This window comes from Camellia sinensis, chromosome 1 (genome assembly GCF_055761805.1).
Source record: "Camellia sinensis isolate YWXY chromosome 1, ASM5576180v1, whole genome shotgun sequence".
In the NCBI taxonomy this organism is placed as follows: Eukaryota; Viridiplantae; Streptophyta; class Magnoliopsida; order Ericales; family Theaceae; genus Camellia; species Camellia sinensis.
The window spans coordinates 4,754,342-4,777,332 of NC_138961.1; the positions used below are offsets into that span (position 1 = coordinate 4,754,342).

Below are 22,991 nucleotides of genomic sequence, written 5' to 3' on the forward strand. Positions count from 1 at the left end.
TGAATTCTCCAAAAATCATTTCCATTTTCTCCCTCTAATTTCGTCTACTTTTTGGAGAAAATTCAATTTCCCCGACAAAAAGTTTGCAGTTCAAGCAATTCACGGCCTTGAACTCTCCGTCCAGCTCTTTTGAGCAGAACCATCTCAAGAACTCACTGTTCTTGAAGTTGAAGGGTGATAATTGCTATTTGCATCCACACAATACAGTTTTTATTAGATCATAGTCAAGTTTGTTGGTTTAGTCAAGTTTTAAAATAAAATGGTAAATGCAATCATGAAATGAAAAATGGAAGATGCCTTACTTTCAACAATGCAATGGAGGGTCTTTAATGGTATTGTCAATGGAAGGTCTTCAATGGAATGGAGGTCTTCAATGGAAGACTATGATTTTCACTTTGACTGTGGTCTTCTTTGTCTGGAATGGAACTGTAGTCGTAAGTCTATAATTTTCAACAAGTGTGTGAAATGAGGGTTAAGATAGTGTGTGTATAATGATACGAATGATTGGCATAACTGAAACATTTAGTGTGTTGATTGAGAAAATAAATTAATAATCAAATTAATAAATAAGTGTATTGAGAAATAATGTACGCTGAGATAAATAGGTATGTAGAAATAGAATTTTTTGTTTTTAATTTTTAATCCATTTTGGATTACATCACTTCTCACATTTTTTACACACAAAAAGACAAAAAAATCAAAAAAAGCTAAAAATTCAACTTTTAACCAACTTTTCAAATCACCTCTAAATTCAAAAAGGCAGCTTTATTTGAGAGGTGGGTCGATTTTTTTAGTTTTTTGGCTAATTTAGTTTGAGATTAAAAAGTTTATTTGGGTTGCTTTTTTTAAACTTTTATAAGAGAAAAAATAAAATGATTATGGTTTGAATATAGCTTGGAGCTATTTGACATGTATTATATAAGTGTACTTATTTAAATAAGTACACTTTTGGGTTACATCACATCTTTATTTTTCTGTACATCTTTTTATAAAAAAAGTCAAAAGTATATCTATTTAGATAATTCCAAATATCCCCTTTATCTTATTGATTTTTTAACTTATTTTGGAGTGATTTGGGATATTCTAAATAAGTGTACTTTTTAATTTTTTATAAAAAAATGTGTAAAGAAATAGAGAAAGTAAGTAAAAAAATAAAAAAGAAATGTTCATAAATGTTGATTGATGTAACTTAAATAAATGTATGTATATAAAAAAATATAATTTTTTAATACATGTCAAAAATCTACTTCATCTTTTATGACTAAAAACACTACCAATCTCATTTTAGCCCATCACAAAACGAGGGCTATCTAACAATGAGGCCCAATCTAAATAGCCCAAATTATTTTCCCTTCCCATCCAAATATAAAGTTAAGGAAAATGTTATAAATCTCGATTTTTTTTTATCAAATGATCAAATATTTTACGCAAACAACTATCTATTTTCATAAGACATTTAATCACTTATTTAATAGAAATTTTTTAATATTCCTAACCTTGATGAGAGAGGACAATAAAATTAATAGTAATAAAATTAAAATAAAATAAAGTTATATTTGAGTCGAACACGATTGTCCCATAGAGAACACAACATATACTCTTCTTCTCTAAGTCAATCTCCTCCATATCCAAGCGAACAAGAAACCTCCGGCGACGACGTGAATCATCCGTCTGTGTACCTCCGGCGGTGAGTCCTTCCTCGCTCTCTCTCTCTCTCAGATTTCAATGGAAGAACATAGTTTGCCCTAACTGTGATTTTTTGTGTTCCTAATTGGAATAGTCTCTAATTTATGTGCTTCAATGGAAAATCTATAATTCTTGATGTGCTCTAATTTCTGAAAACATTGTGGATTGTGAATTTGTGTGGATTTTTTTATTGTGTAGTTATAGTTATGGATTTGAAAAAAGGAAAAAGAAGCGAAAAGTAGGGAAAAAAATTATTCAATCTCGATCGGGAGTTGTTGATAAATTTTTTGGTAGTAAAAAACAAATAATAGAGAGTTCTGATTCAGTTGATGAAGTTTTGGTTTGACGATTAAAGAACCTAATCAATGTATAAATGATAAGCTAAGAAGAGAGAGTTTATTGAAGAAACAGTATTCTTTTACAGAGACAAAATCATATATACATGCAGACTACGAGATCCTTCCTCTATTTTATACCCACCTCAGCCTAACTAATTGATTTCAGAACATTCCCCACAGATTCCTAACTAACTGTAACAAACTCCTAACTAAAAACATCCTAATCTGTCTCTCTCTCTTCTCTTGATTGGTCCACATGTCCAGTAAATTGTGCCCCTAACTATCTCTCTTATCAATAAATGAGTGGATACTAGCAAATAATTGTAGTTATTATATATGCAAGTAAATTGTGATTGAAGAACCTAATGTATAAATGAGTTGGATGTCTAGCTTTGAACATCAGTCACTTCTTTTCTCTGATTCATCTCTTTTGGGGTCTGGATTCCTTGTTAATGTATTTATACAAAGTCTCATATGTAAATACAATCTTTGTGAATAGATTTAGAATTATTGTTTGTATTAGGACTGCAATTTGAAGTTTGATATGGATTAGTAGTTGTTAAAATTTAATTTCAAACACTGAAAGTTTGAATCTTTTTCTCATTATATCAGACCTATAATTTTGATAATGATATGATAATAGGTTTCCAGGTTCAGTTTTTAAGCTTTGTGCGTCATTGATTATTCATAAATTTCCCTTATTTTTCTATAGTGCCTTTGTACTTTAATAGTTTTGTTTGTGTACGATGACCCTTTCCTGAATTGTCATTCTTTCAGTATACTTTTTTTTCATTTTGTTATTTCTTTTTTCTTCTTTATTGAGTGTTTGGCATAAGAACTTTGATGTTGGCCTTCTTGTGGTTGTGTGTGTGCAAGTGTAATATACCCTTGTATGTTTATGGTTTTGTATTTGGAAGATATTTATTAATTATTTCTAGACATTTGTGCCTTGCATATCACTTGTTGACTCGGGCACAAATCTTTATGGCCATGTTAAGGCTATAATTCTATATATACACCAAGTCAAATGAGCTTGACATGTCCTAATAATATCAGTTGCTTTGGGTTGGCTCCATGGATCCGACTTCTCGAGTTGGTTTAATGCAAAGCCTCATTAAGTACAAGACGATGATGCTCTCTCTCAGCCTCAACTTGCATCCTCGTTGGCCTTCCTCATGTGCTTTTAGCACGGTCAACTAGGATTGCTACGTACTGGTGTGCTAGTTGTTAGTTGTTTTACATTGTGCATGGCCAAATGATCTCATTTTAGATATATGTATGTGTGCGCTTGAATGTGAGAGATTATATGACTTTTGATATATAATTCCACACGTGCTCAGACACACACATGCATGAATATATTATATATGTATACTTTAATTTATTTTAGCATATTTGTACCTTTATTTAAACTGGTTGAAAGTGTCTTGGAGAATATTAAGAATTGTGTAGCTTTTGCATGCAGTGTACTTGTTCTTTTGGTATCTGTATGACGAGCCATTGACAATACTTGATGGGCTTTATTTTTTTCTGCCAGGTATCTTGGCTTCTGTTTAGGACCTTTTTGTCTTTTACATTTGGACTGCTGATGAATATTTCAAGTTCCGGTTGTCCCTATGAGCCAGTTGTATCCTTGTCTGCTGCTTTATGATTAGGTAATGAAGGGATTTCACGAGAGAACTTTTAATTCAAAGCATTGTTGTAAAACTTATTCTGATTCTCCAAATAGAACTTCTGGGTCTGTTTGTTCGGAGCCAGGATCTAGTGACAGTAAGCTCTACAAGACTTCCTTATGGTCAGGATTTTTTCTATCTGCTTTCTCAAACTTTGAAGCGCATGGTGATCCCAAAGGTTGTGGAAAGAAGGGATTCGGTACTAGAAGTAATGGGTGGACAGCAGCTGTGAAAAGAGTTATGAATGGTGGCTCAATGAGGAGAATTCAAGAGCGTGTGCTAGGGCTGTACAAGACTGGCATTTCTAGTTCAACAAGTGACATATGGCATCTTGGTTTGTGCTACAAAATTTCTCAGGAAGATTCGTCTAGTGATCTAGCTATTAGTGATGGACTAGCAGCATTTGTTGAAGATTTCTCATCAAGAATTTTGCTGACATATCGTAAAGGTTTGTTTTGTGGATTGTTGCCTCATTTCTGGATGAATTGAGTTAGGGTAGAAAACTGATGCTTACTGATGATGTGGATAAAAAGATATTGTGTTTGTTAATTCGCAGGCTTTGCTGCTGTTGGAGACTCAAAATATACCAGTGATGTAAACTGGGGTTGCATGCTTCGGAGCAGCCAGATGCTTGTTGCTCAGGTATAGTACTGTCTTCTCTCATCTTTTATTTTACAACTTCCATCCCAAATTGTTTCTCCGGCATGGAAAACGAGAACCTAAAAATAACGTGCCAAACTTTTCATTTTTTCTTTCACAAATTAAAAATATTTAAAGAGACCTTTTAATTGGTAAAAAAAGATTTAAAAATTTTAGTATGAGAATACATTTTTTTTTAAGTTATTGTTTTCCGTGCTAGACAACAATTTGAGACGGAGGGAGTAATTACCATAAAATGTGTTTGTGATGAGCATATGTGATCTTATATTTGGTTTTTGGGCTAGGAATAGTTGCATGTTGTTCTATTACCCATTAGTTTCATTTTTTTTTTTGGTTTATTTGTAATTTGTCAATGAATGAATGGCTATTCATATCTACAGGCATTGATTGTACATCAATTAGGGAGATCCTGGAGAAAAACTTCTCATAAGGTAATATAAAACCAGAGTATTATATTTATTATTTCTCTCCCTCATATATTGTAAATATTTTTAAATTTGAAAGTCAGAATCTGTGGGATCTGGAGAACGGGGTAATGAATTTTGATAAATTGCTAAATGGTTATGCTCATGTAACTGCCTTTCCATATGCAGCCACTCAACAAAGAATACATTGAGATATTACATCTCTTTGGTGATTCTGAGGCATCAACATTGTCTATTCACAATCTTCTTCAAGCAGGAAATGGTTATGACCTCGCTGCTGGATCATGGGTTGGCCCTTATGCCATGTGTCGCACTTGGGAATATCTAGTCCGCTTCAAGAGAGAGGAGAGTGAACTTGAAGACCAGTCTTTTCCCATGGCTATTTATGTTGTTTCTGGTGATGAAGATGGGGAGAGAGGTGGAGCTCCCATTGTTTGCATCGAGGATGCTTCTAGACATTGTTTTGAATTTTCAAAAGGCCAAGCTAATTGGACACCTATTCTTTTGTTGGTTCCCTTGGTTCTTGGTCTTGACAAAATCAACCCCAGGTACTTGGGTACTTCTGATGCTTGTCTTCCTGTTCATCATCATTTGTTTTGTTGGCCTCATCATTTTTCACACAATTTTTACGATGTACTTTTCAAACAATTTTGATCATAGCAAGTATTCATGTACTTCAATATTTTCTATGAGGTTACTTTTTTCTTGTTCTATGGCTATTAGGGGTTTATTTTCCATGCATTGAGAATTGGTAAGCTCCCCTAATATGTTTACCGGGGTATGTTGATCTATATGATTCAGTGTCATAATTTTGTTTTGAGCAAATTGTTCTATGTGGCTGTGTGCACTGATATAATCGCTGGAAACTAAATATGCTAAAGTTACTGCCTTGTGCGTCTTATTCCTTCCTTACCTTATTTGGTTTAATGTTGTCTTGTATGTTAATCAGAATTATTTTGTTTTTAAAATTCTGTTAGGTACATTCCTTTATTGTGCGCGACATTCACGTTTCCTCAAAGCCTTGGTATCCTGGGTGGTAGACCTGGTGCTTCAACTTACATTGTCGGCGTGCAAGATGAAGAGGCTTTCTACCTTGATCCACATGAAGTTCAGCCGGTACAGTGCAATATTGCCTTTCCACATTGACTTGTGTATGTAGTAATAAAATGGTTATCAGAATCTCGATCCGGATCACACTAAAATCTTAAATTTTGTAGGATCTTAAAGTGATTACGATCTTATTCATAATATGATCCCAATTCTATTATGATTTTGATCTTCCAATTGTTTTTGTTATTATTTATTTGTTATATATATGTATATCTATATAAAAAATTTGACTACAAACTCATTTTTCAATCGTCTCTTTCAATTTATATTAACATAGAAAGTGCGTTATATCAAATTTATCATTTTTCTTTAGTCTTTTTAAAATTGTGCAACATACATTATCATTATCCATAATTTTTCATTTTATTTTGCGTTGAAAATAGAATCTTACGATTCTTGATCCGATTCTACAATCCGATCCACGGGTCTCTCCCAACGATCCCACTTAGGATTCCGATTTTAACAACCTTATTTGTGCATACCTAGGCTGGCAATCTGCTTGTTGTCAACTTGAATACGGTCTACACGCTTCACCTTTTCTTTTCTTTTCTTTTTTTCTTTTTTGCGAACATCCTACAAGCTTTATTTGTAATAAAAAAATGGTCATAATTTCACGGGTGAAATGAGACAAAACCTTAGTTTAAATCGAAGTTCACAGTATGAGTTGTTTTAAGAATATTGATTTGACAAAGTCCTTTTTCACTATAAATGGTAGGCAACCTTTGAAGTGCCACTGTTAGAAACTATGTTCATGCCCCTGTATGGAAGGTTGTGCTGGGTTTGTTTTGCAACTATATGTTTTATATCAAGCCTATATGCTTAGCCTTCAAAATGTATACTAAAATGAAAAGTATAAATGCTAAATGCCTGCGTGGTTTTTAACGGCAGTCCCAGCAAAATGTACGTCATTGTTTTCCTGTGTCTTGATTTGCTTTCCTTACTTTTATTTTCTCATTATTGTCCTGTAATGATCTTTAATTACCTGGAACGATGAAATATGTTGTTGCTAATAAAAAAAAATGGCATAACTATGTTGTTAACTTGTTGCTTTATGATGTGTGAGTATTCATAATGTATACTCCATTTTCTCCTTGGCTGGTTGCATAATCAGGTAGTTGATATCAGGAAGGATAATCTAGAGGCTGATACTTCATCTTATCACTGCAAGTAAGTTTTGAGACATAGTGATTGCTTTATTATCATCCTCCATTTACTTTATTCTTCTTCTATTTATTTGTGTTGCTTTTTGTTTTTCCTTTATTTGTTTTGATAATGATTCCAGTGTTGCGCGGCACGTACCACTTGACTCCGTTGATTCATCCTTGGCAATTGGGTTTTATTGCAGAGACAAATGTAAGGATGCTGGCTGGCTGTTCTTCATTAAATTCCATACATTCATTTTATTATTGCTCGAGGATTGAAGCTTTTTTGGGCATGACATTCTTTTTCTTTTGGTTTGGCAGATGATTTTGATGATTTTTGTAACCGTGCTTCCAAGCTGGCTGATGGATCGAAGGGTGCTCCATTATTTACTGTTACTCATACCCGCAATCCGCCAAGGGCAGCGGATCACTATGACATGCTGAGTGATACTAGTCGGAATCAACAGGACGAGTCTTTTGACATTGTGCACGGTAATAATGCAGAGGGCGGAACACAAGAAGACGACTGTGATTGGCAACTCCTTTGACTGAGATGGTTAATATTCTGCGTCTGAAACTGAAAGTTGCGGTTTTGGGTTGGAAACTAGCACTCAATGCACTCTCAACCTGCACACAACCCCACAACGCCTCTCTTATTAGCAGAACCACAATCTCAATTGGGTTCATGTTTGTTTGTTATTTTATACAAATTGTTGGATTATTAAATGTGTAGAATAAATTATTCAACTTATTCATATGATTTACCATATACGGATGTTGTAATGTAAAAATGCAGTTATTTAATTTTTTGTTTCACAATTCTATACCATTTGAGTGCTGATTATTTGATTGAAAGTTTTATGCCATTATATGGGTTTTGTGGCAATTTTTTTGGTAAATGGGTACTAGGATGTTGTGGTATGCCAGTTCTGGGGTTTGGTTTGAGTTATAAAAGTTGTTGAAGTGAGTGCTTTCATCGGATTTTCAACCACCCAATATTGAATAAATCTAGGAATTGATCTATTGAAGTTTTTATTGTTTAAAATTGGCATTGCGAAGGCAGATTTTCATTTCTGAAACAGTCGATTAATGTTTGGATTTTTCTACTTTTTAGATTTATTTCTTTTGTTTTTTTGTTTTTTATTGTCAAGTGCGGCAAAAAGAGAAATGGAGAGGAGGATACATTTTGATCAACATTTGGAAGCTAAAGATTGAAAAAAGGGTTTGAGGTTTCAACTTTTCAGACACAAACAGATTGAAAAAAATTATTTCTTCAAAATCAAGGCCTAATTATAGATTACTACATTAACGCCCATATGGTGAAATTATACTAGACAATTTACAAAGTGATGAAGATTTGATGAAAATTTACTTTAGTCTGGCCAGACGAATGGTAAGATTAGATTTGATGAAATGATTAAAGTGTATCATATCTAATTAAACTTTTATTCAAATTTGATGAAGTGTTAGAGATGCTCAGCAAGACATTTAGAATAGGAAATAAAAATAAAAAAATACTAAAGAGTGCCCTTGAAGTATTATTGAATGTTAAAATTAAATTAATTTTGTGAAAATATTAAAAAATATATTTATTTTAATAAAAATTATATTAAATTAAAAAAGTATCTCGGCTGTGTTTGGTGAAGATTTCAAAACTCAATTTCACTCCTTGGTTTGAGTGTGGCATTTGGTTAAAGTTTTCAAAAATTGATTCCACACTTACTTTTAAAAACACGTCTACCCAGTCATCCTCCTGGACGTCCGACCGATTGACTAGAACAGTGTTCGTTTTTTTTTTTTTTTTTTTTTTTTTGGCAATTGGCACCTGTTATTTTTTTTATATTTAAAATAAAAAAATAGTTTTAGAATTTTAGATTATGTGTTTGGTTATGAGTTGTAAGCTTTTTAATCAAATAACTTTTCAAATTTCAAAAACTCAAAACTCCCTCAAAATTCAATTCAAAATTCTTTTTAAAATCCATTACTAAACAAATTTTCTTTTTTTCAAATCATAATTTCAAAACTCACAAACTTAAAATACAACTCTATCATCAAATTATAATTCTAAAACTCTAACAAACGCTACCCTCTTTTTTAAAAAAAATTTCTTATGCCTTGTCAACATTTTTTAGTAAACAATTTTTGAGTTAAAGCTGTCATAGCACAAGAAAATCACAAAAAGTTAATAGGAGAGCATATGCAAGGTTGGACACCAACTGCCCCTGCGAACTATTTCAAAATTTCAGGTAATATTATGCATTTACCCCTTTAGTCTACAATTTGTGAAGGGTTGGCCCCTGAAAAAAAAATATAATTATATACTCACACTACAATTTCATTATATTTATTTTTTGTTTTTTTTATTATAATTTAACTTTAATTTAAAATTATCAGAAATAAATATATAAATAAAACAACTTTGTTTTCTTTTTTGTCGTTTTTGTTTCTTTCTTTTATAAGTTGAGAATGGAAAAAGTAAGTGGGACCCACAACGTTTGAGTCTGTGTCTCCCATGACCTCTACTGCAATGCCGCCTATATATGCGCCTATCGAAAACAAAAATGATTATATGCCTCGCTAATTTTTGTAGTGAGAAGTTAGTACTACTCCAACATATTACACCTAATGTTGTATTGACGAAACAATTCTCATTTAGAAATTAATATTTTAAAATTCTTTATAAAATATATAGAGATTTTTTTTTTAACAACTAAAATTGTAAAAAAAAATTAAAAGAGTGAAAATTATCATAAAACTAATAAAAATATCTTCAAATTTATACTTATTTTGTACTTTTTTTTATTTTTATATATATGAAAAATTATGAATACATCCTTCTTTATGTTAAATTGGCTTGTGGCCTCAAGGCCTAGTCAAAGCTTGCTCAAGTGACGTATTTTTAGGCTCGGTCCGACCCAAATCTCAGTTCAAAGAACCTGGCTTGAGGCCTGACTCAAGGCCAAGCCTGACCGACACCCAACGTCACTTGTAAGTTATTTTTGGTGAATTTTTTTTTTTTTTTTGAAAATAAAATCCGATCTAGGCCCGACCCAAGCCTAAAACCCGTTGCCTAGGCTTGGACTTGGGCCTAAGCCTAGATTTTTGGGAACTAGTTCGGCCTAGCCACGCTGGTTTACATTCTTTTTACTATTGTTTAAGATTGATTCTGATTTTACATTGTTAATCTCTCTACATGTTTCTGTTAGAGGTTTAGAACACTACAAATTTGCATAACAATTAAAATTAAAGCCCTTAGGTTTTTAAATCTTGAAAGTCTAATTCTTCTTTTCACGTTATTTTAGTTTTTTGTCTAGTTTATCCTTAATCAATAAGGGGTGCTTTAGAAAGATGATTAAAAATTGATTTTTTGGCTTTTTTTATTTTTATTTTTTTTGGTTGAAAAAATGTGTAAAAAACGTGAGAGGTGATATGACTTAAAATGGATTAAAAGTTGATTTTTGGCTTTTTATTATGTTCACAAATTGGCCCTAAATCTTGATGTTCACTTCTAAAGATGAATTTTGAGTTTTTACAAATCAAGATTATGAATACCTATGGAGTAGGATCCTTATACAGGAGCATATGTAAGTTGCCAATACTTTCCATATAGTTGCTTAGAGATGTTATTGGTTGGTCCCGAGGCACCGTCACATGGTGTCTTAATGGTGTTGTGATTGGTAAAGACCGTCACATGGTGTCTCAATGGTGTTGTAATTGGTAAAGAGAGTGGGATTCAAAAATTTATATTACGTAATTGGAGAACATAAGGAGTCACGGTGAATTGTGATTGGTAAGGGGCATTGTCACGTGGTGCCCTGAACCAATCAATAATTTTTCGTTTTCTTAAGAATAAATCTACCACATTGGCCTTGTTTGGAAGTGTTATTTGGGCTAAAATAGTTAGGACTGTACAAAAATATTAGCCAATCCGTTAAAACTGTACTGATCCTCATGAATTTATACTGCTCTATCTACTAACTGCTGATTAAATTTTAAAATTTATAATCTACCTTCAAAACCGCTCTACTTTGCTATAGTTAATACTTATATATTTTTTAACCTCTAATGAAATATCAAAATAAAAATAAGTGTGAGAGATCGAAAATGTGAAATTTATTACAAATTAGTAGTTATATATATGAAAAATATTATGTAAAATTTGTTTGTGTTATATATATAAAAAAATATTATATAAAGTAGTGTTATATATTATGCAAATACTTAATAACTGGTTAGAATATTTTTCAATCCATTAATCCACCTAAAACAGTCCAAATCGTAATTTATCGATCCGACAATCCGCTGATCTGCCATTCGATTTATAATTTTACTCTCAAACTACTCGAACTACACTGCGCACACCCCTAAAAATAGCCATAAAGATAAAATAGACTAAAATAATCAATAAGACAAAATATTACATCTAACACATAATCATTTTATTTTTTCTCTCACAACTATCAAACCAACAAAAAAAAAAAAAAATCAACTATATTCCCAAACACAACTTTTTTTAGCTAGGCTAAAATAGCAAAAAAAAAAAAAAACTAAAAACCCAATTAAAATAACTAACTTTCCAAATGAGGCCATTGTGGGCCTTCACTTTCATTAACTTATTTCATTGCTGAGAATTATCGTGAAAAAATAAAACAAAATTAAATTGGCTTTTCATGCTTTAAAATTGGAAAAAAATTTGAAACATAAAGGACTTGGAACGCCTCCAAAATAATACAACTCATAAAGAGAAATGAGCAAAATAGAATTGGTATACTTTCATTCATCAGAGTTCATATTACAAAAGATGATACATGCAATATACATTCATAAATGTTCATCCTGAATCTATAGCATGTAACACCAGTGAATAATACAAAATAAATGCCCTACGGGCTTACATCTTTCCAAGACATTATTTGGTTACAACAAAAGAGAGTCATAAGCTCTGTACATATATAAAGCCCTTGGTTGGAATAAACATTTAAACACAAAACACAAAATAAAGCCTCCAGCTCCTAGGCTCTCCCAAGCTACGTCTTTGGAGGAAATATGTCATTGGTACCTGAAAATGATTTTCCAAATAGGGTGAGCCAAAGCCCAGTAGAAACAGTCTATCACAGTATATGAGGTTTAACTGAGTTATAAGTGTCAGAGACATATTCAATATTTATGACAAACTCACATTCTTCACATGACCATGCGGTACCAACATTCACATCTCAATCCATTTTCATTTATTCATTTCAAGTTAATTTGTTTTATTTCTATGCATAAGTCAAGTTTACAATTTTCCAAATAACCCAACTGAGGCTACAACTCAGTGGTTCTCAATCAACATAACCATCATACAAACACTTCAATCTTGCCATTTTACGAAAATTTCGTTCGTAGGATCGGCACCCATATATACATATGATTTCAGGACTTCTACCCTAGACACTCCATCCAACTTAATTTCAATGGAGTCCAACCCCTATCTCCTCTCAAAACATGGAGTACATCCTCTTTTTTCTCCCAAAACATTATACATAGACAATGTATTTAAAGGTACTGTCATATTCAATGACTATCAATTATAACAATGCCTCAACATACCGTCATATTCAATGACACAATTAAATGATTAGTTTTAATTCACCTAATCCTCATACAATTTCTACAACAATCATAGCTATCCTCCATCGATAGCCCAATACATATATTCAATCTTAATAACAGATAATTCATCACATTTTCATAGGTGAGTGATTAAACAAATCCAACAACACCATTCATCTATACTTTCCCCCAATTTCACATTTCCATGCCAATTTCATTATTTATGCAAAATAATCATTCAAGACATATTAGGGCAAATCTCCCCATTTTTCAAATATTAACCCAAAGGCTAAAATCCACCATTCTAACATATGATAACTTCATATCCAAAACCCCATAATTATTTATGTAATGCAACATAGAAACCCCTCTTTTCAATTTGAATCCAAACCCTAGGTTTACTCAAATACTTCCAAAATCTCACCCTTTGTACATAACAACAAATAACTAGGTTAAAGATCATATCAAGGTGTAGAATATTCCTACCTCAAGTGTAGAAGCCCAAAGGAGAAGTGGAGAAACCTTAAAAATGCCCAAACTCAACTTTATTCGGATCAAATGGAAGCTCACGGGATGCTCTATCTTTTTACCAAAGAGAGTAGGGTAGAGAGATCCCTAAATCTAGGCGTATTTCTAGAGAGAAGTCAGATTTTAGAGAGAGAGAGCTGATCTAGGGTTTTTGAGTAAAAAGGTACCAAAAAGTGATGTAAAAATGAGCTGCAACAAACTAATATACGCGAGGCTCACTCGAGCGAAGGAGTTGTCGCTAAAGCGACCAGACATAATAAGTGTCCTCGCTTGAGCGCAAGAAGCATCGGCAGAATACAAATTCCTAGAAGTTTTGCAGATAGAAGACCGTCGCTTAAGCGCAAGAGTTCTCGCTTGAGCAAACACCAACACCCTCCCAGAAACTCTACAGGACTAAACAAATACTGGGAGATCACAAAGCTCGCTTGAGCGCAAGAAGCTTCGCTCGAGCAAAGAAGCCAAAATCTAGGCAACAACATTCTACGCCAACTGGCAACTAACCTGTTCCAACTACCACAATGCTAGATGTCAATTTCATCTTCTTCTTTAGTTAACATCCATGTTATTATTATAAAGTAACTTGGATTTCAATTCATAAGGCAAAACCAGAATCAGCCGTTTTATTCTTCATAATTTGCTTAAAATGATAGGTAAAATAATTAATATTTTTTTCTAAAAGGAGTAACCAAAATCCATTTGCATTTGGTTAATAACTTATTATGCATGGATTATATGAATTCTTTCCTACCAGTAAGGATGGGAGCTCACTTCCAATGGGTTTGGTGAGCAAGTGGCTCTGGGTTTGAGTCTCCATGGGGGCGACGTGGTTTCCATCCACCTGTGCTTTTGACTTTTCTTCACTAGGACACTGATGGGGCTGGGGTCAAGCTTGCCTTGAGGAAGTGCTTGCATATTCCCCTTGTGTGTGCGATACCACCTCTTTGTCGGTCCTGTTTAGGTCCCTCCTGTCTGGCCTATCAGCGGGTTGGGGCTCCTTTGGCCGTGCCCAACGAAGATTGCTACTATTGGTCACCCCCTCCTTTTTTTTATCAAACAAAATATGAACTGTTTCCTATGTCATGTATGACCCCTTTTCATGTGTGATTTATGCATATTGATTAATAGGTGGGCATTATTTATTGTTCTTATCTGTTTTGTTTTCCTTATATTCTAGTTAGTTTGATTTAGTTTCCTAAGGCTATGTTTGAATTTTGGATTTGTGTGAATTTGTGGCAGGAAAAGCTAATGAAATAGAAAGCCATGTTTTTTTTAGGGAGAAGTTAATGAAACAGCATTTCCCCGACCACAAATCTCTCTTTTTTTCCTCTCTATTCAAAAATATAAGATCCAAACATAGTCTAAAAGGAATGATAGAAATATTCTCATTCTCTCATTGTATTTTAGACTTGCATTACATTTGTAGTTATAACCATCAAACGAAACTCATAAACTACAAACGTTAAGTTACAAGAAATATGATTTGTAAAATAAAAGTAACATTTATGTTCTTGTAGTGAGAGTTACATTGGTTCTATAGTCGAGAAAAAAAAAATTGTTTTCTATCCCCTAACTTAGCATTTCAGGATAATTGTTATTGAGATATAAAATGTCCTTGTCAATATCCGAAGGCTTAGGTTTGTATCTTCAATCTTGTTGAATTGTATAAATAACCATTGCATTTGTAGTTAGTGTTACATATTCAAGAGGTTGTTCAAATTTATTTCTTTAATTGTGCAGTGCCGCAAGAATAGATCTGAAGAGAGTTGTAAACATTTTTGCAACAAGTGTCCCAAATTTAAACAAGCTCCTAATTAATATCGTGTCGTTGTTTGCTGCTACTACATGAATGCCTGGAGCTCACTGATATTTATAAATTATGGCTTCTGATTACAGACGGTTATATCTATGGATTAGGGGTGTAATTTTGGCCCGTGGCCCATGGGCGGCCCAAAGCCCACCCGCGGCCCGAGGTGGGCCCGACCCGTTAAGACCTGAGCCCAAGTCCAACCCGAGGTCTTGGGCCAGGGCCTGGGCCATCATTTTGAAGCCTGGCTCGACCCATGGGCCCGACCCGCTTGGCCTGGCCCGTGGCCCGGCCCATTGACCCGCTCAAGGCCCGCCCAAAAAGCCTAGCCTGAGACCTGGCCCGCCCGGCCCGCCCGGCCCACCCGATGCCTAATGTTATTTTTAATGAAAAATAATAAAATTCTGGTGGAAAAAATATAAAAAATATAAAAAAATTATTTAGGCCCGCCCAAAGCCCGAGCCCAAGGGCCCAGGCCCAGGCCCGACTCACTGGCCTGCCCAAAGTCCGAATACCCCTGGGCCTGGGCCTAATTTTCTAGCCCGTGGGCCTGCTCGACCCCACCAGATTTTTTGGCAAGAACCCGCAAGGCCCCACATGGGCCCGGCCCAGCCCGAGCCCGAATGGGCCGGGCCAGGCCAAAATTACACCCTTACTATGGATGCAGTAATTATCCTATTATTAGAGCAGTGCTTCATTTTAAGTAGCTTTGCTAGTTTATATAATTGGTGTGATATATCTATACTATCTACATTATTATTATTACTAGTATTAAGTGAAGGTTGAATTTGGTGTCTTAGCCTTTTTCTTGTTTCTTCTCATGCCACATGTCATTTCTCTATTTACAACAAAATAGTTATACAAAGAAAACACACAAGACTCGAAACTTTAATCTTGAGTTTAGAAAATAAAGTTGTTAGCATTTGAGCAGCACATATATTTTGATATTAATTAATTAATTTTATTTTTACTTGTTTAAATTACACATAATATATATAGGAACTGGAATGAACCAAAAGTTTTTCCTTCTCTTTCCTTGGGTTCTAGCCCTAACAATTTGTATTTTTTTTTAGTAGTGTTTTTTTGTGTTTTGAAATTCTAAAAATTTTGCCACTATCATGTAATTAACTTTCTCAATTGCCACTATCAAGTAATTTTTCCTTTAATATTTTATATTTTTAGTTGATTCAAATTTATACAGTGGAATATCTTTAAATTCGATGTGTGAATTAGAACTTGAATTTTTGATTCATTCACACTCGTTGCTTACCAAGGTACATTTGATTGGGGTATTGTTGGCTTTTTGGCTTTCGAAGGTTATTTTTGTAATTGCGAGCGTGCCAGTAAGGATCAATCAGTCCTTACAGAAAATTAATTGCCAACCAATTATCAGACGATTGTGTTTTAGTTCTTTCAGCCTCAATGAAGAGGACTTTTACTGGTGGCTTGATTTAGGAGAATTAAGCAAATAACAATTAAATGAAGAACAATTGAAGCATTTCATTAAAATGAAAAACTTACAATGATCCAAACTCAGCCTCGTAGAGGTTTATAGCAACAATCTACTTGAAACTACTCCTATGAACGAAGTGCAGTGTAGGAATTTTAAAGTACAGAAATGTAAAGAACTGGAAATGTAAAACTGGAAAGGTAAAACTGGAAAGGAAATAAAGTAGAATAAGACTGGTTTTTTGGATCTGAGTCTGGGGGCTTTTTCTGGAGCCTTCTCTGCTATTTATATTTCTCAAGGATGACCATCGAACTGCACTTCCAACCGTCAAATTACTCTTCCATGATCGCTGATCATGTTGCCTTATAATTAGCTCCACTATGCCATCACTTGCAGTTAGGCTTCCCTCTTAATTTTGAATTTGAATGTGAGTAACTGTTGAAGCCACATCACTTTACATCTCTTTGTTGATCCAATGCTACTCAAATCTTGTAAGAACGAATACTAACTGCCACGTGTACGATCATGATCGAAGACTTGAATATTCTTCCCATATTACCCTTATTCTGCCACGTGTTGAATTGTAATTGGCTTGTACAAAATATGTAGCCAACATTACCCCCTGCACTAATATACCTAATACTTGGTGATATTAGTGGATCAAGGTCTTTTATCCACGTCCTAGAACGTGCATGAGCTTTGCATTCTTCCAGAAATACAACCGTCATTCATTATTTGCATTAAACTCTCTTTTAGTCTTTTGAACACCCTTATCACCTTAGTATTCAAATAGACTGATACATTTTTTATGGCCAAATCAACTTTCTCTTCTATTGATCAAGCACATGAAGAGTCATTTGATGATGCTGTTCCTCCTCAAAAGAACCTCCATGCATTAATTAGCCACATTTACCCACCTTTCTATATTCAAGTCATGGAAGCTTTTGCAAATTATCAACCCTTGGACTACGAACACATTGCCCTTAATCCTTTGATTTAGAAAGTTACGAATACGGACATGGGAAGTTCTTCTTCTGATTCACCCTTGGACTACGAACAAACTGCCCTCAATCCTTTGATTCAGAAGGTTACAAATATGGACATGAGAAGTTCTTCTTCACAACCCTCTGCATAGGATAAGGCTGTGGCTTCTTCCTCCTCTGGGGCTTTTGACTGGGCAAGCTGGTCGGAACCTGAGGCTTGTGATTTAAGGGAGCGAATTAACCATCACTTTGTCGAATTCACTGACCCTTTAGAGTTCCCTTCCTATGCACAAAGCTCGGTGGTTTATCCTTACGTGTCCATCGACCGTCGGCGCAGTTTAGAGGACAATCTGCTTGTAGCATGGTACACATCCTCCATGCCTACAAAAATAGTTCACGCTACCCGACGTCTAGAGGAGGCACAAGGGTATAACCCATCATTCTTAGCCCAGAAGGCGAGGCTTTGCTCTTCTGACTGGCTTGATTATATTAATGCCCTTGTTCCTTCTCTCGAAATGGAAGCTTCCATACCTCCTCTCCGCAAACCCCCTCATGGACAGAGAGACTGAGGCTTACCCTCTCTGAGGATAAGGTCTTTTCTCCTTACAAGCCTCCAACTTCCCCTACTTCAGTTGAGCGAAAGCAAGCCCAACTTCTGCTTGCGGCCTTTTCTCACTTGCCTTTCAATGTTCTTGAGGTTCTTGAGGACGATATTCCTCTCAAGAACCTTCGATGGGCTTGGGATATTCTGACTCGGGGTCACGTCCTCAACCCCCTCGCCCAAGTAGAGCTTCACATGTTTTTGGACCAACTACCGTTGCTTCTTCATTGGCATTGAACTTCTGTGGCCACCACTCAATTGTTGGACCAACTCTCCGCCCTTTAAGTTCATACCCAGTACGAAACGGAGAACCTCATTGAAGAATTCGATGACTTCAAGAATAAAGACTCTGCGTACTGGGATGACTTGGACATGGACTAGTTGGAACAAGGATTGAAAGAAATGGCGTTCGAAATGAAGGCTGAAGAGCTCTTTTATGAAGTGAGAGCACACCAACTTCAGCAGCCAATCCTGGAAGAAATAAAGGATAGAATAAAAAAAGAACATAAATTCATTGATCATAGTTGGACCAAATTCTATGATCTTGTTATATATTCTATTCCTTACTTTTATGAACTCGAATTTGTACCCAAAGAGGGCCATTCGATGTAATTGCTTTTACTTTAATACAATTAAGACTTCCCTATTTGTTTGGCATTGTTTGATCTTGTCTCCGTTTGTCTTTAAAAGCAAATTTAGGGCTTCGAATTGAATAATCTTATCCTTCGAATCTGGATTCAATTGTTTTAAATGAAACACTAACAAAAACCAACATGAACTTTTCCAATTTATGGAATACAGTTGACAGTTTTTGCTGATTTTTATTTAGAATCAGTGCTTCGAATTCAACAGTCTTATCCCTTAAAGCTTGTTTTAATCATAACCAAAATATGGTCATGGTCAGCACGATCAATCAGTTTTAAATTGACCATTTTTGCTTCGAACAACAGTCCATACTTTCAAAAATATGGAAGCTTCTTTTGAGGGCTGCACTGTTTTAGTCCGAAAAGACAATCTTTTCTGTATAAACCAACTATTGGTTTTGATGTTTCGAACACCAATTCCCATCTTTAAGGGATCTCAAGTTTTGCTTCGAAGGACATTACTCTCATTAAGAAACCTAAAACAGGTCTTTAATCCTTTTGAAGCAAACAAATACTTGAGCATTCATACATGTTTAGGTATGGAATGCGCTTCGAAGCCGGCTTCTCAGTTTCGAAGCCATTGTTATTTGAATTTTGGTGCCAAAATCTGGTTTCGAAGCCAAATATTTTACTTCGAAGCTGGCATCAACACCTGGGATGTGTTTTTTCCCTCCAAAAGTATCAATATTGAAGGAAAACTCTTCGTATCTGTACTTTTAGTACTTAAAGAATTACGCGATATATTTTCCAGACACAAAGGTTTTTAAAACCCTTTTATTTCGTGTTCTGAAATCACTCGCTCGCTTAACGCACAAAACCCTTTATCTCTACCGACCTTCCACTTCTCTCTACTCCCTTTTCCAACTTCGTCCTCTGAGAAAGTGTTCTATCAATGGCTTCTTCCTCTATGAAAGTACTCGCTGGTGATCGTATAAGCGTAACCATAGCTCTGAAAAGATGTATTGATAAAGAGATCGCCAAGTTAACAGCTGATGGGTCAAGTACCATAGACGGACTCCTCTTTATTCCTCGCTACAGCAACAAACAAGAATATGTCTTTGGTCCCATCTTTCGAGAGGCTCCTGCTTAACTTCCAGCTTTATACCCTCGCTTGGAGGACCACTTTCTTCTCTATGAAAGAGGGCTCGACTGGGGAAATTGGAGGGTGACCCGACCTCACCGTTGTTGGCCGACATTGAGAGCTGAATGGGAAGAATGGTATGACAGAGTTGTACCTGCAAGAGAAGATGACCTGCAAGAGCTCTGTATTCTCGACGCCCTCTGTCTCTCCAGGTTTATCATTCTTGAAGACCCTTTTTTGATTCCTGCTGCTCTTTGCTTTTGGAACATGGCTTTTAATTTTTTTCAATTTCGGTGTGGCATGATGGCCCCCACTGTTCTTGATATCTGCCATCTCTTAGGGCTTTCACCCCTCGGTACTCCTTTTACTCCCAGCTACCCAGACCTCTCTGTTAAGTTTTCTCTTCCACCCTTAAATTCTTCCTACAGTGACTTTGTAAAGGCTGAAAACAAAAGGGTAGGCCTCGTGAGAGATAGAGAACTCTTTTCCTTTATCTTATACTGGTTGTGTAAATTTCTCTTTTGTACATTATCTCAACGGATTATGCCTGAATGCGCCCCACTTGCGAAGGCCCTTGTTTTGAAGAAACGTATAGCCTTAGCCCCATATCTCTTAAGCCATGTTTATAGAGTTTGCTCCCAATTTTGTGAGAAACCTCTTGACATCGACCAGGGAGGTCCCCTTTGGGTGCTCCAACTCTGGCTCTTCGCCTACTTCACTGATTTGCATCCCAAATACTTAAAATTCTTTGTTTAGGATCCCAGCACTTATGGGGAGAAGTATGCTAGAAATTGTTCTTTATCCTGCTTCCTTTGCCTATTACCTCACCTTTTTTCATCAACTTCCTATTTCTCCATCTGCCTCCTTCTTTTGCCCCTTTGATGCCAACAAAGGACTTGCTTGGCTGCAAACATTCTTGGCTGACAATGAATGCTCCACCCCACCCCACTCCACAAAGATATGTGGGCTTCTATTTTGCTACCGAGGGAGCTGTTTATTGGTACTTTAAACCCTCGAGCTTATAAATGTATATCTGAGGTATACTGCCCTTCTCAGTTTGCCAGACAATTTGGGTTTACTCAGGGGATTCCCGTTCTACTTTGCAGCCTCTCGAATGTCCATCTTACGGCCAGAGACCTGAGAATACCCAAATCAAAACTGGAGGCAGCAACATTTAAACTGTTGAAAGAATTGAGTGAGTTCAAATTTGTCCCCTTTCTTCCCTCTGGCTTGGCTTTGAAAAGATTTCAAAACTGGTGGACAGCCAATATGGAAGTGCGTCTGTCAGTACACCCTTATGATTTACTGATAGGGTTAGGAGTGCCTTCTAAGGCTAAATCAACAACAGTCGAGAACATTCCCTCTCTTTCCACAGCTGCCAAAACTATTACTGCAACCTCACCCCCTCCTGCTAGAGTTACCAGAGCTGCTTTAAAAAATGGTAAAGTATTTTCAGGTTTCCTTTTTTTTAGACTCTTTTGTTTGTTTCCTTTACATTTATACCTCTTGGTGCAGGGTCTCCACAAGAAGAATCTCCTCAGAGGGCTGAAATTCTGGCTACTCTCAAGGGCAAACAAAAGCAGAAAAAGAAAAGGAAGCTGATACTCACTCCTGAGGAATCCGAATCCCAGATTGAAGAGGGAGGGATTGAGAAAGAGCAGAAAGTACCATTACAGAGAAAAAAGAGAAAGCAGATGACTGTCTCTCCTTCTGATTCAATCGAAGATCCTACTCATGAGACAGCTGCCAGAGTAATAGAAGAGGAACTCACTTCTGAGGAATCTGAATCCCAGATTGAAGAGAGGGTGATTAAGAAAAAAATAAGAAATACCAATACAGAGAAAAAAGAGAAGGAAGATGACTGTCTCTCCTTTCGATGTGGTTGAGGATCCTACTCATGAGGCAGCTGCCAAGGCAGTAGAGCAAGAACATTCTAAGGCCATAATTGTTTTTTAGAGAGCTGAAAAAAGGCGGCAGCAACAACTGTTAAGAGATGAAGCTTCTGCTGCTGCTGTAATCCAAAGAGAAACTGCAAGGAGGCAGCATACTGCTAAACACTATTCCCTTCGCAGCTCTCTCATTGTTGCTACCACTTCTGAAACAAGTAACCTTTTTCATGCTTCTATTCTTTTCCCCTGTCAAATTCTTAGTATTGAGACTTGACATTACTTTGTATTTCTTCTTTTGCAGCCACAATTACTTTGCCAATTCTTCCAATGAGGACTTCATCAATTTCAGTTAAAGTTGAACAACCTCAAGATGTGGATCCTATTCGAATAATTCTTCCACTTCTTGGCCCTATACTTTCCATACCCTTTTTGAGGTCAAGCATTCCTGCTCCTTTTCCCTCTGGCTTAACACCATACCTCCCTCACTTATCTTTTGATTTCACTCAATTTGGTTCTTTTTTGAGCTTTATTTCCCCTCCTCCTCCTGAGGAAATTCTAGCTGCTACTCCTTTGATGGTAGCTGATTCTCCAATCGTGGGCCCTAGTAGTTCTCCAACTCATGGTTTATTACCTCTACCTAGTTCCAGCCCCTTTTCCCTCGACCTATTGGTGGCTAGAACCATAGAGACTGCTGAAGATGCTCCAGCCATTTCTCCTATCCGTATGCAGTCCTTTGTGTCTTCTACCAAAGCTCTTTCTGCACCCTTCATGTCCACGGACGAGGTAGACATCTTCGAAGCAAGACTAGCTAGTCTCTTCGACGTGCCTTCCACCTCTCCAATGGCTAGTGATGAGACTGAGCCACTAGTTTTGGCTGATTTCCTACTAGAAATTCTTGAGAGCTCTTCCTTCAGTAGTAAGCCTTCTTCACCTCTGATGGACTTGGACAGCTGTCTGGAGCTGTTGACATCTTTTTCGGGGATTCCTTTTGAGGCCTTAGAGAGACCTATAATAAGAAATGGCTTCCTTCAGTGCTGCAAGATTGTTGAGCAATCCGGCATGACTGTCTCAAGTCATTTATCTCAGGCAGTAGCCACTATTGACTTTTATATCAACATTTGCCATGCTGCCAAGGCTACAGAGGAGAAATTGGTTAGAGACCAGAGCTTTGTTTCCACAGTACATACTGAAGTATCAGAGCTAAAAGAACAACATTCCTCTGTCTCCCACTTTCGAACTCAATTACTGGAGTAGAAAGCTTAACTTAAGGAGGAACTATCTGCAGTTAACCAGTCCTTAATCCGAACTGACACCAAGTTGCAGATTACCAATCAAGGACTGGCAGACTGAAAGCAGGAAATAACCACAGCCATCCAATTGTT

The 22,991-nt window shown here is 35.9% G+C and overlaps 1 protein-coding gene across 3 annotated transcripts; it reads left to right on the top strand.

Annotated features, from left to right (window-relative positions):
• Positions 1–1,515: 1,515 nt before the first annotated feature.
• On the top strand, positions 1,516–7,858 carry LOC114264531 (cysteine protease ATG4). 3 transcript variants are annotated; one of them, XM_082871167.1, is made up of 10 exons: positions 1,516–1,687; positions 3,562–3,679; positions 3,754–4,145; positions 4,254–4,339; positions 4,738–4,788; positions 4,951–5,330; positions 5,760–5,898; positions 7,004–7,059; positions 7,175–7,245; positions 7,356–7,858. In XM_082871167.1, exons 2-10 carry the CDS (start codon positions 3,672–3,674, stop codon positions 7,580–7,582), a joined length of 1,410 nt encoding a protein of 469 aa, XP_082727293.1. In that variant the 5' UTR covers positions 1,516–1,687; positions 3,562–3,671; the 3' UTR covers positions 7,583–7,858. The 3 variants fall into 3 exon arrangements, with proteins under 3 accessions (XP_082727293.1, XP_082727295.1, XP_082727290.1); XM_082871169.1 differs by having other exon boundaries at positions 3,783–4,145; XM_082871164.1 differs by having other exon boundaries at positions 3,562–4,145.
• Positions 7,859–22,991: the final 15,133 nt, after the last annotated feature.